The sequence below is a fragment of the Haliaeetus leucocephalus genome, unplaced genomic scaffold (genome assembly GCF_000737465.1).
Source record: "Haliaeetus leucocephalus isolate CR32 unplaced genomic scaffold, Haliaeetus_leucocephalus-4.0 Scaffold473, whole genome shotgun sequence".
Classification (NCBI taxonomy): Eukaryota; Metazoa; Chordata; class Aves; order Accipitriformes; family Accipitridae; genus Haliaeetus; species Haliaeetus leucocephalus.
Window position 1 is genome coordinate 2,235,741 of NW_010972909.1, and position 16,795 is coordinate 2,252,535.

Genomic DNA, 16,795 nt, shown 5'->3' on the forward strand with positions numbered 1-16,795 from the left:
CTATTTTCTGATTCTTTAGAACTTTCTCACATGCCTAGGGAAAAACAGGTGCTGTTAGAAGTGATGTGCACTTCTGAGCACTTAAGGGAAGTCATATGTGCTTTCCTCTCTAACAATGATTTCCCTTTCTCCCCCTCAAATGGTAACACATTAGCATACTGCCATGAAATATTTCTGATACATTTCAGTATCGGTTTAAATAATACATTTCAGTATCAGTTTAAAAAATAAAACCAACAACTCTAAAGTATTAGACTAATTGCTTTGGTTTTAATGAATGTGTAAGAAAGAATTAGTAGATCTAAAAATCTAAATTACTTGTCTATACAGGTCTTTATTACAGGTTTTACCAATTCCAGAGAATTTACTCTGGAATGAGATAACTACTGGGACCCAGGTGACTTCAATTCTATGTCATGAGACAGCTGTTAGATGCAGCTCTCTGCAGACAGACAATTGGTCAGGTTGGTCAGCCCCTCACACCAAGAAAGATCGGCACCTTCACAGTCTCATCTCTAGAATTAATCACTTCCAGGTTAGCCAAAGGCAGACCAGGGAATAAACACCATTAAAATAAAAACAAAATACCAAAACCAAGTATATCTGCACTGCTGTGCCACAGACCACCAGTAAGGGGAAAACTGCAAAGAAGCTAGTAGCAAGAGAAGATTGAAAATGCAGTAGTGCCAGCAGGAAATACTGAAGTAGGTCTGGAGCCAGGAAGACTGGAGACACTAGATAAGAACAAGGAGGTTTGTGCTCCGTAGGAAAAACATAAATACCAATTTGGATGGTGGTGGTGTCAATTTTTGATCAGTGGACACTTTTCAAGCAATTAACATTTCAAAAAACATCTCTCCATCCTGCATCATTTCCAGGGAGTGCTATTGAAAGCAGTACCATTTAATGCAGCACCCGATACACACTCTCTTCCTAGAAGGGCATCAGCCAGACTGCAGTGGTGTGTTGCTATACTAAGGTAGTCCTTTCCCTCTCATATAAATAGAAGAGCACAAAGAGGGGTCTCTCAAGAATAAAATGAGCCACCAAATTAGCCTGTTGGACAAAGCCACTGAAGTGCATTTTAGGTGTGATATCAGCAGTCATTTTGGAGTGGTACTTTCTTCTCACTGGTGTTATTGTTTGGAGAGTGGGGTTGTTTTGGTGTTGCTTCTTTCTGTTACTTCTTACAGCAACAGTGAGCATTTCATATTTGTATGAGAATTCCACATTTGGACTGAAATTTTTCAGGTGGCAAGCTGTCACATTGAGCCCCACATGTGATTGCTTTCAGTCAAGGTGACTTTTTAAAGTTGTGTTGCACATCTGGTTTCATGATCTCTCTATTCTTATAATGGGAGATATAAAACGTTATAAATAATATTTAACAGAGAGATCTTAGGGTATTCCAGTTAACCAGTACCAATTTAAAAAAAAAAAAAATTTAAAAAGACTCAAGCTACTATTGCACATGATAATTCCTATCACTTTCTCTCTATTACTTGAAAACTTGTGTGACAGTATTCCTTTTTTAAAGAAAGTATAACTGTGAAATACTTCTCTCTTTTTTGGTACTATTAAGTTTTCTTTCTTGTGAAATAAACAGAAAATGAAGGACTACTTCAAAATAGATATCCATATCTCCATGGTTTGAATTAACAACGCTATTTATAACATTTATATCCAAAGACACAAATTAAAACTGTATCCAACTCCTATTAGTTTCTATGAACAAACACAGTTACAAAAATACTGCATGAACTTTTGGTCTCTTAACAGGCAGAATTTAAGAAGAAAATGACGTAACCTTTCAAACCAGCGTTACAAGAAACTGTGGAGTTCAAAATAAATACCACAGGAAGATAGTGGATATATTTCATGCATGCTGCCTATGTTCCTACTCAAGTCCACACAAAACACCTATTTTGTCAATATGATTGATTTCTTTATGCCAAATTAACATTTGTAGTGAAAGAAGGGACAAGTCCCTAAGAGTTCAGAATGAAGAGCACAAGAAAGGATATTTCATGCCCAGATAAACCAGCTGAAGCATCACAAAAATTTGCAAACAACAACCTCAAAAAATCATCTCTCTATATGATACCTTGGGCACAAACTAACTGTGATTCATTTGTGCATGCAAACAACACTTGTCAAAGCTATCTCATTTAATGAAGAGGGTCATTGCCCAAATTAGGGATAAATGCATATATACAAAGTACCAGTTATAGCCTTAATTAAGAAGTAGCCGTAACTGGATCAAAAAGAATTACATCATCACTATAAAACTGTTAGACGAAAATAGTCGTTTTATCACAGTTCTCTGTAAAGACTGTTTTCCACTCATTTCCCATCCCTAGGATTAATGAAACTGAAATACTAGTATATAATGATCCATTTTTTCAGATCATTTTCTGCATTTCTGAATGCCTCAGCAACAGAACACAGAAGACCTACTGAAAAGGAACATTTTTGCTATATAGTCTTACACAATTAAGAATAGTATTCAAGGATTTCTTTATGGGACTGGTTCCGAGAAAAGACTTAGTGAGAGTTACAGGATACCCCAAAGAGGAGCACGCATTCAACTTCACAGTGTCGGAAAGGGGAGGATGAGGACGGATAAAAGTTTCTGACAGCACTAGTTTGCTTAAAATTTTGCAAGTGCTAACATGACAATTCCCTGAAACACAGCTTATGATGTTGCTTAATCAACATCTTCTAAGAAAAGCACTGGATTACATACATCAAACAAAAACTTCTTACCTGTGACTTCCATCCAGATTTGATTTGTGGATGAAATTCAGTTTAGCATCTGCCCAGTAAAGTTTCTGTTCCTCATAATCCAACGTCAGTCCATTTGGCCAATATATGTCAGTGTTAACTATAATGGAGCGGCTTGAACCATCCATCCCAGCACGTTCTATCTTTGGCACTTCTCCCCAGTCTGTCCAATACATGAACCTATAATTATTTTAAAAAGAGAAAAGACAAAAAAAGAAAGCAATCACTTATAAATCTACAACTGGAACATTGGCTACAACATTCAGTAAAGGCAAAGGCACTCTCTATTCTGCAGAGACAGTGTCTGTGGAGCTCTGTTCTACTGGGTAAGGTACACATGTCCTGTGAAACACAACAGAACAAAGTTACTTTACAAAACGCTGAAGAAAAACAACTTAAGACAAACCCACAGTACGATGACACATTATACTTCCATACGTTTCTTTCTTTCCTTAGGTCAAGTGAGAAAGGTGGGGATATCCAACAGATCTCAAAAATAATCTCAGAATTCCACATTAAACAGTGATGATAGATATTACAGCCTATCATAAAAGTACAACAGCCTCATTAACACAGGTCAGAGCATTGTGGGGGAAATGAAAAAGAAGGTGTGTGGACTTATAGTGGACATAGCAGTTGCATGTGAGGCAGTGAAGTGGATTTGATCGAAGACCAATTCATGTCCTTTTTTTCCAGAGAAATTCAGAGACAGGCAGATAAGTCAACATGTTTAGAAGCACAGTTCACACCCAGTGACTGGGCAAAACAGTCTGTAAAATCTATTAAGACTGTGGAAGCAAGTTTTAAAACATGTTAGCATATACTGGCACATGTTTAAACATTATTTAGCAAATAGTGGGGGGAGGGAAGTTACCTAGTTGCATTTAAAACTGAGGTGAAGCAAGGGAAACCACTTTGTTATGGTTGGAGACTAGTAGGGGGTAAGAATGTTTGTCCTTTTTCTGCAGGTGGTAGAAAATGGATTTACTTTTGTGGGTTGTTAACAGAATGCATAACTAAACAGAAGTAACATATAATATAAACAGATCAGAAAGTGTGTCAATGGTGCTTGCTCTGTTTTGTTGTTGCAGCTGGGACAGACAAGAAGACTACTGTCCTAAATTGCTTCTCATAACCTCATGACATCTGCCAGCATACCTGCTTGTGTCTGTGCTCCCTAACCTGGTTCAGTCAAAACAATCCAGATTAGGAAAGATCTGAAGCCTTTAAACTAACCCAGATCATCACACAGCCACATCATGTCACTATATGGTGCCCACATGTGAAGAGGCCTGACCACCCATCCTTTAAAGAAAAACAAATGTGCAACACATTTGAGAAACATTTGCAGATGAAGTTATTCTTGGCAAAGATTTATTTTTTTTATTTTAAAAAGTCAGGAAATTCCATGTCGTATTTTCCCCCTTAATTCATGTCTACAGCATGTTTGTTTTAATGCATAGCTATATCTGCGGACAGAAATGCAGCTGATTAACACAAATATTGCCCTATTCAAACCCAAGTGAGACATTCTTCATGGAGCAACATGCCTGTCTTAAACACAGAGCACAAATATCTGAAGAGAACATGTGAGATTTCTGTAGGCATAAACAAGTGCTACAGAGAACCTGGTTCTCTATCAGGAAGAAGGAAAAAAACCCAAAAAATTTTCAGATAGGTAAGCACAGTAGCAAGTCACCTGGTCAAGCTATGCAAAAAGAAAGCTACATACTTGAAAAAAGAAAAGTTAAAAAAAGTCAGGCAGCATTTCACCGGCGAGCACGTGTGAGAAAGAAGAGAGAAAAAAGAGAGATTTATTTTAAACTTCTCTAAAAAGACCCTTCTTTGCCCCAGCTGTAAAGCCCTGGACTTCCAAATACTTCATCAAGGTTAATAGGTTCCAAGGCTCTGGCCACCCTCCTAGACTGATTTCTCAGGCTGAAACAGCTCATTAGTCGCTGTACAGCCTCATCTTCTTCCCTGTTTCACCTCTCATGCATGCTGCAATTACTCAAGCAAAAACAGGTGAGGGTTACCTGTTTGGTAACAAAGGAAAGCCTTCCCAGACTTCACAAAACCAGCCCCATTTCATTTGTCAGAGGAGCACACAGGCACACAGAACTGGCTTTAAGATTCTGTAACATTTCCAGTCAGCTCTGGTGACCTCTGCTTGGTTTCTCCAATAGGTTTGGTAGGTTTTTTTCTTCCCCACCATCACCTCTTTGTTTTCCTCCACCTTTCTTGAAAGCCTATGGGTTTTAATTTTTCTATTAAAAATCTTCAGAACCAGCCATGCTCCAGCCAATGGCATCAAGGGCTGTGCTTCACTTTGGAAGCCAGGCTTTTCATTGCTGCAAAAGTAACACAGGTTACAGCCTGATGACCATTTCTTTTAGTAACAGTTGCTTTTAAGCAACTTCTTGCAGATTATCTTTGCTTCCAGTACAGGGCTTCTATAGCCATGGAGAAAACCAGATTCAAGGAACAGGTCTGGGCTAAAAATCAGTCATCAGTCTAAATGCACTCCAGCGTACAGCTCCATGAACACTTCCACTTGCACACAGGGTGTAGGTTTCTATAGCAGCCTCAGCCAGCACAGGTGCCAACAACAGTCACTTTCTTACTCATTGGACTTAGGTCCTTTTCAGCAACAGCTGAGCAAGTACAAGGTGTAGGCACCAGGTGTAGGAGCAGGAGGAGATGGAAAGAACTGCGTAAAACAGCTGGAAGAAATGCCCCTGTTGTAACCATGCTGTAAGTTAACTGCAACTGCTGAGAGACTAGGGAGATGTGGCTAACATCCAAGGGAGAGTGGGGGTGGACAGACAGATGGACACGACTGTAAATTCCCATTACTGCAGAGGTCTTTCTATAGATTTTTCTACAGAGATCTCAGATCCCTCTTCTAGGTAATATCAAACTGTTCACATATGTGTGTTGGCTCCTCCTTTCTGGAAGGCTTACAGATTCTTGTTTCATTATATAATGGTTGGTAAGTAATCCATACGGACACCATACAGAAAGGAAGATGTTACAACATACAGACTTATTGAACAATGGTAAGCCAGCCATACAGACAAGGTAAGGGTTATTCTCCCTCCTCCCCATCCTCTTCAAACACATTTCATTATTTCAATTAAAAAAAGTAAAAATAAAAATAAAAGCCCACCACCGAAGCCCACGGGATAGAGCAAAATATTAAGTGAAAAGTAATGTATTGTGCTAAATTATGGCATTTAGATACCACCAGAAGACTACTGTTCCATTTGCCGCTCTCCTCATCTAGTTATACCTTGCTATAAAATTCAAATCCAGGAATCCAGATTTTAATTCTAGCCCAGAAAAGGAGAAAATAAAAATTTTAAATTAAAATCTATACCACCCTTTGAATTTTAAGGAAAAACCCCATATGTATGTAGCATGTTTACTGTACAGTGGTACAGGCACAGAACTGGGCTCCATGTTGGGCAATCCCAAATCCATAAGATCCAGAGGGTAATATACAGACATGCTATAACTGACTTCAGCAAGCCTGCTTGGGTCCAGAAACAGGAACACTTTCTCATGTTTCTCAACTTTGGCCAATAGTACTGTTATTCCAGGCAGTTACAACCAGGACAGGCTGGTACTAGAGCTCTGGACCAGTCCAGCTGCTTGTTACTGCCTCCTTGCTACAGGTCACCCCCAACACCAGGGTCAGCAATGGGGACTGCGAGCCCAGACCTTGCTGCACATCAAGTATTTGACATACAGAAAAGAGGAAGGTTCTTCGACTGCAGTACTTAGCTGGTATTTTGTTTGACTATGGCCCAGAATGTTGGGTTACCTTATAAGATTATACCATCCATAAAAATTATGAACAAACAGAAGAAGAGCTTTGATGTTTTTTCCCTGCAAACTTTTTTCTATGCATCCTTAGATTCAGCATTTTTTAATTTTTGCATCTCGGGTAGGTAAGGTGATCCCAGGCAATAAAACTTCCTCTTAAAAGGCATCAGAAATCACTATGCACTGTATAGCTGTAACTTCATAGTTTTGATTTGCCCCAAATTAAAAGGTTTTGCCACAGCAAAAAAAAAAAAAAGGAGGAAACAGCATTTCTTGGTTCCATTCTGTGTGATGAACAAATATAATAAATAACAGAGCTTCTTCTCTAAAAAGCTCATAAAGTCTAGGCATGCTGACGGCAGAATATCCCACATACATAGAAAAAAGCTTGCAGAGTACAAATGCCAAGATTAAATGCTGTAATTTAGCAGTGATTTCCGACAGTATGCACAGAGGGAGAGAAATTCATCGCCAGCACCCATCAGCTTTGCAACTTTCTGATCCGCACCGCTCCCCAACACTGATGCAGATCTTTCAGCCCTACTATCCTGCATGAATCTAGGCTCCTGCTAGGAGTGTCATTAAAACACCAGCCCCCATAGAGATGCATGCAACTGTTTCACTCATTGAACACAGATACCCCACACGACACTTAACTGATTTTAAGGCAGTTAATTGGGACACCTTACAGGGCAGGCAACCGTTTACCTTCCTGAACGTTATTCAGTGGGAAGAACAGCTGCTTAATTGGGACAGCCAATTATTTGGTGAGGCCCTGCACAGTGAATGCTCCAACTTTGCAATTATGCTCGTTTCAGCCCCTAAGAACCTCTGAGCTCTACAGGGACCCAAACAGCCGCCAAACTTCAGAGCCTGCAAAGGTTTCAGAAGTGCAGCAACCCCTGTGGAGCTCATCAGCTCTGCAGTGGTCCTTGTGAAATGCAGCCCACTCCGGCTCTAGCACTAGTGGGACTGGCACTCATCTAATGAAGAAATACAGAGTTAAATGATAGTGACTGGAGTAGCTCAGGAAAATTATGCACAATAAATGTGTGTTTGGGTATCAAAAATAGCTCTTGACTTGAGAAGAAGAAATGTTTGCAGCCCTTCAGGAGTTTAAGAAAAGACATTAGAATCAAGTGACCCTTCAGGTATCCTTAACAGAAACTTCTTGATGCAGGTTCACAGAAGATGGAAACCGCAATCCAGATGGACATAAGTATCAAATGACACAGAAAATGTATTTTCAAATAAGGGGACTAAAAGTACCACAGGAAGGTTTTAGTACAAAGTTTCTCAACTGATTGCAAAATTTAGGAAATATTTTCAGTCCTTCAAGAAAAGCAAAAAATGCACATAGCAAACTGAATATGGAAATAATTCTTCTTAAAAGAGAGGAAGAAATATCCCTTTGGGATACAATCAAGATAAACACGAGAGAAAAGACGTTCTTAGCTAGCTGAGAACTGTACTCTTATACAATAGCTTGTTTTTGTGAATAAGTAAGCGTGGACATTATTAGTTGAATGTCATTTTCAGAGTTGCTCCACAATGATCTCTTATGTTAACACTCAATGCACAAGACCATTTTTTGTGCGAATTAACTTACCCTATGCAGCTTTTCAGCTGCCTCTACAACATCACTCATGCACATACTAAGAGCAGCTATGTCAGGAATGGGTGTGAAGTAAGTAGTGAGCTACTAACATCCTAACATGCTGAATCTCCTTGCCTTAAACTTACTGGTTTTAGGAGCCCACCGGTTCCCAACAAAGCTGCAGTTCCTCATTTCAGCTAGGCACAGCTGGCTCAGAACCACCTGTCTTAAGCACTGCTACATACACCGCACAAAACCAAAATGAATTTCTTTCACTGAAAACCAAGACTTTTATTTTACTCCCCTCAAAAGCATCAGTGTGCCTAGCAAAAGACTGAACAACCCAGATGTGCTCAAAATGCTTGACAAGCAAGCACCAGCGGACCAAGCCACACCTTTTTAACTCCCCCCAGCCCGTCCCCCCATCCCCTGCATCCTGCTGAAGGACAGAGGACTGGCAGAACTCCACAGCTGCTTGCACCTCAGCTATTCCATTTCACAGCCCAGATTATTAGTGCTCAGGCCATCAAAACTAGACATGAGTCTGTCCGGTGTCTTTAACACAGTGACCTGCAAGAGAGACATCTCATTCTGCCACCACTGCTGACAAAGCAGTAACCTTGTGCAGAAACAGAGGTCAGTAACAATGAACTACTGCAGCTTCCATAGCTGATCTGTCAGGGATGCTCAAAGACTTGACTGACAAGAGGGGGAAATCAATGTGCAAAATTCCACATCTACGTATGGTAGACATACACCAGAAAAAGGTCTACTGGAACACATATTTTATAACGCATACAAATATTTTTCCCAGCATACTCTATACTGATTCCCTCAAAAGGACGAAGCTATCCTGGTGATAGTACTTTTATGCAAAAGGCAGTATACTAATCAGGCAAAGACCCACCTGTAACCAGTATGGCAATATGAGGATTTCCACTGTAGAGCAGGCTTTAGTCTCCCATTCAGATCTTATCTAGCAGGAGAAAGAAAATTATCACCAGACCTTCCCTTCTCTTGGAATTAATTTCTAAAATAAGGGATAAATGCAAACACTCCAGTTTTGGAAAGAAGAAAACCTGTGATGAAGTGATCAGAAGCTGATGCTTAGCTTCTAGCTCGGTATCAACAACACAGTATAAGATTAGAATGAGATTTGGAGATAGTTTTCACAAGCCCTGAAAAGAATACCTTAGCAAAAACCCTGAAAGTCATTCATAAGAAATCAACATGGAAGCACAAACTTACATGACATTCTCATTTCATAAACAGAAAGAAACAACTCAGTATGCAAAAGTATCTCTCAGCCATCATGCCATCTGTTTTCAGGTATTCTAGTTTAAAGACTATGCTGGGCAATCCGACAAAAACACAGATGAGAGATTGTTTTTCAATTTCACCCAGACATTTCTGAGAGTCCATGGGAAGTAAGATTTGACTTAACTGTCAAACACACGCTGATGCACTGCAGTGTCACATGCATATGTGGTTGTCCTTTCGGTCACAGATCCCAAGGAAAAAGAGAAAGAGGTTCATTAAAAAGCAAGCAGCAGCTATTTTTGCTGAATGCTCACAAAGGCAGAATTTCAATTGTTTGAGCAGGTGGAAAGGTCTCTTGCTCCTTGAACTTGCAAATTAACCTCTCCTATCTCCAGGCACAAAAGGTCTAACAACACGCTTTCCACAGTTACAAAACAGAAGCCATTTTCTGATTTCTCCTAGAGCAAGCAGGAAATAAGGCTTCTCAGAACTTAGCAGCTTTTAAAAACAGTATTTGAAACAACAATTTTCCCAGTTTAAGCCAAATAAATATAGAAAGAAACAATTTCCCCTCTCTGTTACTGATTTAACACCATCCTTAGACCCTAGCTGACTGCAAGATGGAAGCAAGATGTATATGTGCTTTGGAAGGCCTCAGCCAGCCTTTTGCACAGGAATCACTCCAGATGTAACACACCAGCCACTGCAAAGTTCAGCCAGCCTTTTAGCAGCAGGTAAGCCAACAAAAAATTAAAACATAAATTAATGTAACAGGAGATGGACAAATTAACAAAAGGAAAATTCTTGCCTTCCAACCTACCTTGGTTCTTCAACTATAACAAGAAAATAGCAGAGGAAAGCAAACCAGCTGGCAGTTTTGACAGACTTTCAAAAAACAAACACACAGACAGACACCCCACCCCCCCAACCCCCCAAAAACCCAAACCAATTGTGCCACAGTCTCTCAAGAGGCCAGGAAAGAAGCTGAGCCAGGACTGTGTGTTGCCACTTGGTAGCTCTTCTGGGCTGAGGAGTCTCGCAGAGGTCTGCCCTGGCAGTGCCTTGAGCTGTAGTTGCTCAGCATTGCCCCAGAGGAGCCTGCATACACAGAACCACCTGTTTCAAACAGCTCTTTAAGATCCCATTAAAAGGTGCAGATCTATACACCTGTGAACGGAACAAAATGCTGAAAGCAAGTACAAAAGAATACTTAGCTACATTAAAACTACAACTGGTGGAGAGCAGTGAGAAAATGGTGGGACCACGGTTCACCATCTTTCCCAGATAAAATTTAAGTTCTTTGTACAATGAAAAATAATCTGTTTCTTTACAGGGACTTGCACTAAAAATACAAACATTTGCACTGTAAATGTTCAGTTTGTAAATCAGAATTTAGAATTCAGTAATTTCAAAGAGCCTTGGGCTGAAACTAGACAAGTCAGCTGCTACCGTGAATTTTTCACTCCCTGCTTTGACACACAAGGATCTTTTCAGTTCAGTCATAACCAAACCTGCTTCTTTTCTTTCAGTAAAAAAACTGGGAGAATTCTTCTCCTTATCTCCCTATACATGCTGAATACAGGAAGTGGAGAAAGATTTTTCCCTATACTGGTATCTTAAATTGAAACCCTAGGAACACACCCACTTTTCCATGGCACTGTCATATATCCCAATCCCGTTGCCGGTGCATGAGGGCAATAGGGAGAAAACTGCCGTTTCGCATTCTGGGCTGTTTCTTACAAGCAAAAATCTAGTCACCCCACTGTATATGGCTGTGCAAGATTTTGAGTTATGAACTGCACACAGGGTACTACACAGATACATCGACTACACTCACATTAAATGGAATGTGCTGGTATAACTACCCTAGCAATCCTTAATGCAGATGCAGCTTACAAAAGTAACAGGTTTTATCGAAAACCTACTTACTTAACTTTATTTTCTGTTTTATTGGATTAAGTTGGAGCCCAATCATTACCCTGAAGCAGCTCACCATACCATTAAGTGGGTACCTGTGCTAAAACACGAGAAGGCAGAATGCCACAGCCAGAAACAAGAGGAGAGAAGATTAGCTGATATTAGCTAAAAAAACTACCAGGGAGATGCCCTGTCTTCCATCAACTGAAACTGGGGAACGGCATGTTCAGTATCATGAGATAGATCCGATCCTTCTGCAAATTTTCCTTGGTGAGATTTTTTTTTAAAATCATTCCAAGTAAGTCTTTCATCAGTAAAATATCCCCTTGTCATTCGGCCCCTCTCTCAGTACACTACCACCAACTAGATCATTTTTATGTTCTTGATTCCTGACTCCTCCAAGAAACCCTAATGAACTTTAATGCTCTACCAAACCAAGCTGGCTCTTACCCTTCATATCACATTTCCATCACTCTGCTCATTCTTTTTTCATAGTCTCCATCCTATTGTTTGGTATGTAAATCAGGCTTACTTATACATAACCATCATTCCTTAGGCTATTTTTTTATTATTATTTTTATTAAATGAATTCATAATGTCATTTAGGAGTTCAGTACATTTTCAGTGCAGTTCCTGTCCTTGTGATTTGTTTATCAGTGTGTTGATATGGAAACCAACCTGATGCCCTCAGTAAGGAACATGCAGGCAAGCAATTCATTCGTTTCAGCTTTCCTGAAATGGCTTTATTTGCCTTGACTGTTTTGGGTTTTTTCTTCTATACTTTGATCATCCACTGGACACACTAAATCACTTACTCTCCTGTAAGAAAGCAGCATGCACCATTTAGTCTTTTCATACTACAAAATTACCAAAAATAAGGCCTTATTTTTAGCCCATCAAAAGCTACATGATGTTCACTACAAAATAAATAAAAAAAAAGGGGGGGGGGAGGAGGAGAGCTTGCTCTATGGAGGGTAATAAGAGTCGAAATAAAGGGACACAGTGTAATTAATGCATAACAAGACAGGCTACCTGACACCAGAGATTTGGTTAGTGCCCTAATTCTGGAGATAGAAACCTGGTGGGCTTGGCTTTTACTGAGAAGGAGGAATGTTTTCACAGAGCATTTAGAAAGGCCCACTAAATGCAATCTGAATACCGGCCAAAGGCTTCACACTTGGATGAAAAAAACACCCCTTCATTTTTATATTGAAAACATTATTGTCAAATAACTGAGATGTCTGAGAATTCACTCAATCTTTTTCTAGGTTAGAATTCACAATAAAGGAAGACCACTTTTACTTTTCCATTCCTAGTTTAAACAGCTCAATATCAAGTACTCAGATTCAATTTTTATGGAAAAAGCGGCTACGCATTCTACAGCAACTACATTTCTAGTATCTATGCACCTGGAATTCTGAAGTTAAAAATCAATTAAAACAGCTTTAAATCCAAGTCATTAGCATTTCTCCCTACAAGCTTCTTTTGCAGTTCATTCACCTGCTCTTCTGGTAAGAGCCAACATTAACCATGCACATTGCATACAAATCACTTCCGGCACAGAGATGCATCGAAAGGAGGAAAAAAAAAAAATCCCAAATCCTCCCCCAAGCACAGGCCTCACTCACAAAGACACTTTCTAACAAGGCACAAAGAAAATGCCCACCAAGCTATTACACTAAGGGAAGAAAACCGAAGTATGCTTCCAATCACTCAAAAGTGTCAATTTAAAACTTTCAGCTCAACCCTGAATTGCTCAGAAGAAAAAAAAAAAAGTGCTGATCATTTGCGATCAGCTCACAGAATTTAAAATAATTATACTAAATGCCATTTTAAAATAAATTAAAAAAAACCAGGTTGTTTACAAACAAGCAGGGAAGTGTTCTTCCCTGTTTTCATTACAGCATCTGGAAAAAGAAAAAAACGATCACATTTTGAACAATTTAATTAGATAAAACCACAAGTTTTGAAACTCAGCTGGTGCCTGGGAGAGGGAGTGGGAAATGGGTACTACAGAAATGATACAAGGATATACCAATAAATGTTTTGGGAAAGGGAAAGCTACATTTATTTATCAACAATGAGGGGAACTATTGCATACAGAAGGAGCCTCTAGAAACTGCACATTCTTATTTAAAAAAACAGAGATTTTCAAAACCAGCAAAAAAATGGTTTTCTTGGTGTGAAAATCTGATGTTCACAAAAGCAAAAAATAAGATTCCAGCAATATTTTGCTTACTTTAAATAATGTAGCTTTCCTGCCCAATAAATACTATACCCATAAAATTGATCTGTCTGTTTGCAGCTGCTTTTGCCAGAGGCCCAACACCCCAGGGCTGCCACTTTTCCACCTCTCTCCTGCATCAATGCAGAAGGCAGAGAGTCGAGTCACTGATGCAGAAGGAACCAACAACTCCTCTGCTTACACCTACTGGCTGGCTACCTTCCTCTGCACTAATAAACACACTTCAGGTCCTCTCTGAAGGATACGTCTCTTTTTCTTTCTTTATACCTCACACACACAGAGTCTCCAAGCATCTCAAGCAAGCTAGCTATTGCCAGCCAAGCAGAAAAGATTAGCACCGCTCAGTCCAGAAGACATCGTCTGGCCCAGGTTTTGTGGAGGGTCTTCTTGTGCTGCACCAATCCAAGGGGATGAAGGCAGTGCGAGCAGGGCCTGCTTGCTCTTCTTCCACTCAGAAACCCTCCAAAGAGGTGAAGAAGAGGTGACAAGAAGTGACAAGACAACAGGAGAAAAATGTAGAGATGTGCAGAAATCCCAACATGCTGGCACTGAGGGAGCCCACCTAGGCCAGTCCTATTAGCTTCTGTTTCCAAAATCAGATGTTTTACTTAGGGTTTACCTCTGATTCAACAAAAACCAGCCAAACCCAACATTACATGGCACAATTCAGAAGAATGCAACACTAGAGGGTATTAAGCAGGGAGAAACCATGCAAACATAACAAAATCTGTCTGATTCAAAGCTTTTCCTGCAGAAGATAATAATTTGAGTGGTTTTACAGTAAAACTCACACGACTATTTTGGGGTATTTTAACAAAACAATGAAATCATTCCTCACATTTAACTTGCAAAACCAGCTGTCATGGTAAACAAAACACTAACCGCATATAAAGTAAATTATATGCTAATACATGTAAAACAAGCACAAGAAAAAACCTCAAAAACAAATAGACATCTTTTCTATATCTAAATATATTGTGAATTTACAGTCCAGTACTTTAAAGACTCACTGTTAAGTATGAGAGATCCTTCTAGTAAACAATTGTGTTATATTAGAAAGCTGGCAGACTCTTTTATCCAGCTATAAAATGTTCCCCAATTTTCCATGTAGGAATAGAAAATGGCAACTTTAAACACATGATTTAATCTGATATAATATTTGTTGCTGTGTTTTACACTCACTACAGTTCATCTGTTAAAAATCTGCAGAAAAAAGGCACAGAGAAAATAAAGAGTTGGGAACATTAAACTTAAGAACAGCAAAAGCCAACATGCACAGTTGGGGAAATTTCTTACTGCTCTGAACCAGCAGGAGAAATCCGCTTACTGAAACCAAGGAGCACAGAAAGAGCTCAGGCACTAACCCCATTTGAACAGCTTGCAAGAGGGGAGGAAAGTTTTAGAAGTGCCTCTTTTACTGCACTCCTTACCTATCCTATATTTTAAGGCTTTTAAAGAAAGAAAGAAAAAAATAAAGGAAAAAAAGGGAAAAAAAAAAAGAAAAAAAGAAAGCCCACACCATTTAACAGGAGTCTAACATATCCAGCTAACTCGAGGATAATATTTGGAAGAATAATTTAAAACGTGAGAACATCCAGAGGGAAAACTGAAAAGTTCAAGCCTAGAATGCTTAAAACCTGCAATGCACAACGCCACAAAAGAGCAAGTGATGCACATGTTGATATACAGCCAGGAACTCCACTTATATCACATTCCAAAGCTGCCGGTGGTTGGTTTCTGTCTTTTAACGTTGGTGTTGCCATGTTCCCTTAGCTTTATATTTCCTTCATAATATTTTGTTACCAGACTTGTTTTAATAGGGAGAAACCCACAGTCCTCTGGGCCATTCTGCAGGTGCCTTTTGAGATCACCCCACAAGGCAGTTGAATTTGTAAGTGAGAACCTAACAGACTGGACACTGAGCAAGGTAAGTGGAAAGCATGCTCTCTTCTGAATTATAAATACACCACTGAAAACCTGACACGCACATTTTAAACATTATAAACCAAAATTGGACAGCAGACTGTATCTGAGTTTTTATGTGAATTACTCCAAGTAAATTTACTTTGTAAGTGGAAACCATTGTACTAGAGGACTTACAAATAATGTGGTATAGATAAAGGATGCGTCCATCCCATCAGGTCATCTTTTAAATTCTTGCCTATGGCCAACAGGTGAGTGAAAGCAAAAGTTGAGGCCACAGGAAAAAAAAAATAAAAGGTAACAAAGGAAGGGATCAGTCCCAGAGACAGGGGTACACAAAGAGTTTAGATCATTCCTCGTGGTGGTGCCAGCCTTACATAAGCTTCACCTGGAACTGAATACAACTATGAGAGCAGTTACGGACACTTTAGAGGTTTGCACTAGATACAAAAGCTTCAAGGGAGCAAAAGCACAAAGGAGCTTATGGGAATATGGAAACATTACGTGTAGCAAAGCACATGTGAAGAAAAGCTGGTGGCTGATGACGATCTTGCCTTAGACCTAAGACCACCATGATGAAGAAACATATTAGCTGGGAATCCACATATGGAAGAGGTTGAGTCTTGAAGATACAGTGCAGAATAACACACCAATCTTGCCAAAATTACTTAAATAATTTATATGAAAGAAGTCAGGAATAATGAACAGAAATCTGTAGATTTGGTAGCAAATTCAAAAAACTAAAGTATCCTGATATATCCCCCCAGCACAACTGCATTTCAACAGCAAGCTACAGCTAAGCCAAAGCAATACCAACTTAACCATTAGTAATTAAATTCACACAAAAATTGCATTTTTAATAGTTTACTCACTAATATATAAACTCGGGTCACATTCTGACCTGTTGTCTTTACACTAACCAAGATCAACTATTCTCCAATGTACAACTGCTAATTTCCAGGGGTGGGAATGCAACACATGAAAGATACAGGTGTTTTCAGCTGCCACACTACTCTGTTATTTCTGATCACTGACATACAACACAGTGGGTTTCAGCCCTTTTTCCACTACAGGAATCGCTCTAGTGGGAAGAATGAAAGGGTACAAATTGTCTGTCAAATCTCTGGCCACTCAAACTACACTTTATTAGCGCTCTCCCACTGTTCTCACTATATCCCTGTTACACCCAAAAGCAGAGGGTTTAGTTCTTGGTATAATACTACTCCTCTCCACTATTACTT

General features: G+C 39.5%; 1 protein-coding gene across 3 annotated transcripts in view; it reads right to left on the reverse strand.

Moving 5' to 3' along the window:
- The window catches only part of LRP6 (low density lipoprotein receptor-related protein 6), a 109,097-nt gene that overhangs the window by 69,560 nt on the left and 22,742 nt on the right, over nt 1-16,795 (reverse strand). For 2 of the 3 annotated variants that reach the window (XM_010575302.1, XM_010575303.1), the window contains exon 2: nt 2,767-2,964. In XM_010575302.1, coding sequence (XP_010573604.1) covers nt 2,767-2,960 — 194 coding nt within the window. In that variant the 5' untranslated portion in view covers nt 2,961-2,964. Of the gene's footprint in view, nt 1-2,766; nt 2,965-16,795 lie in introns of those variants that run through there. The other variant, XM_010575301.1, reaches the window with a different exon arrangement.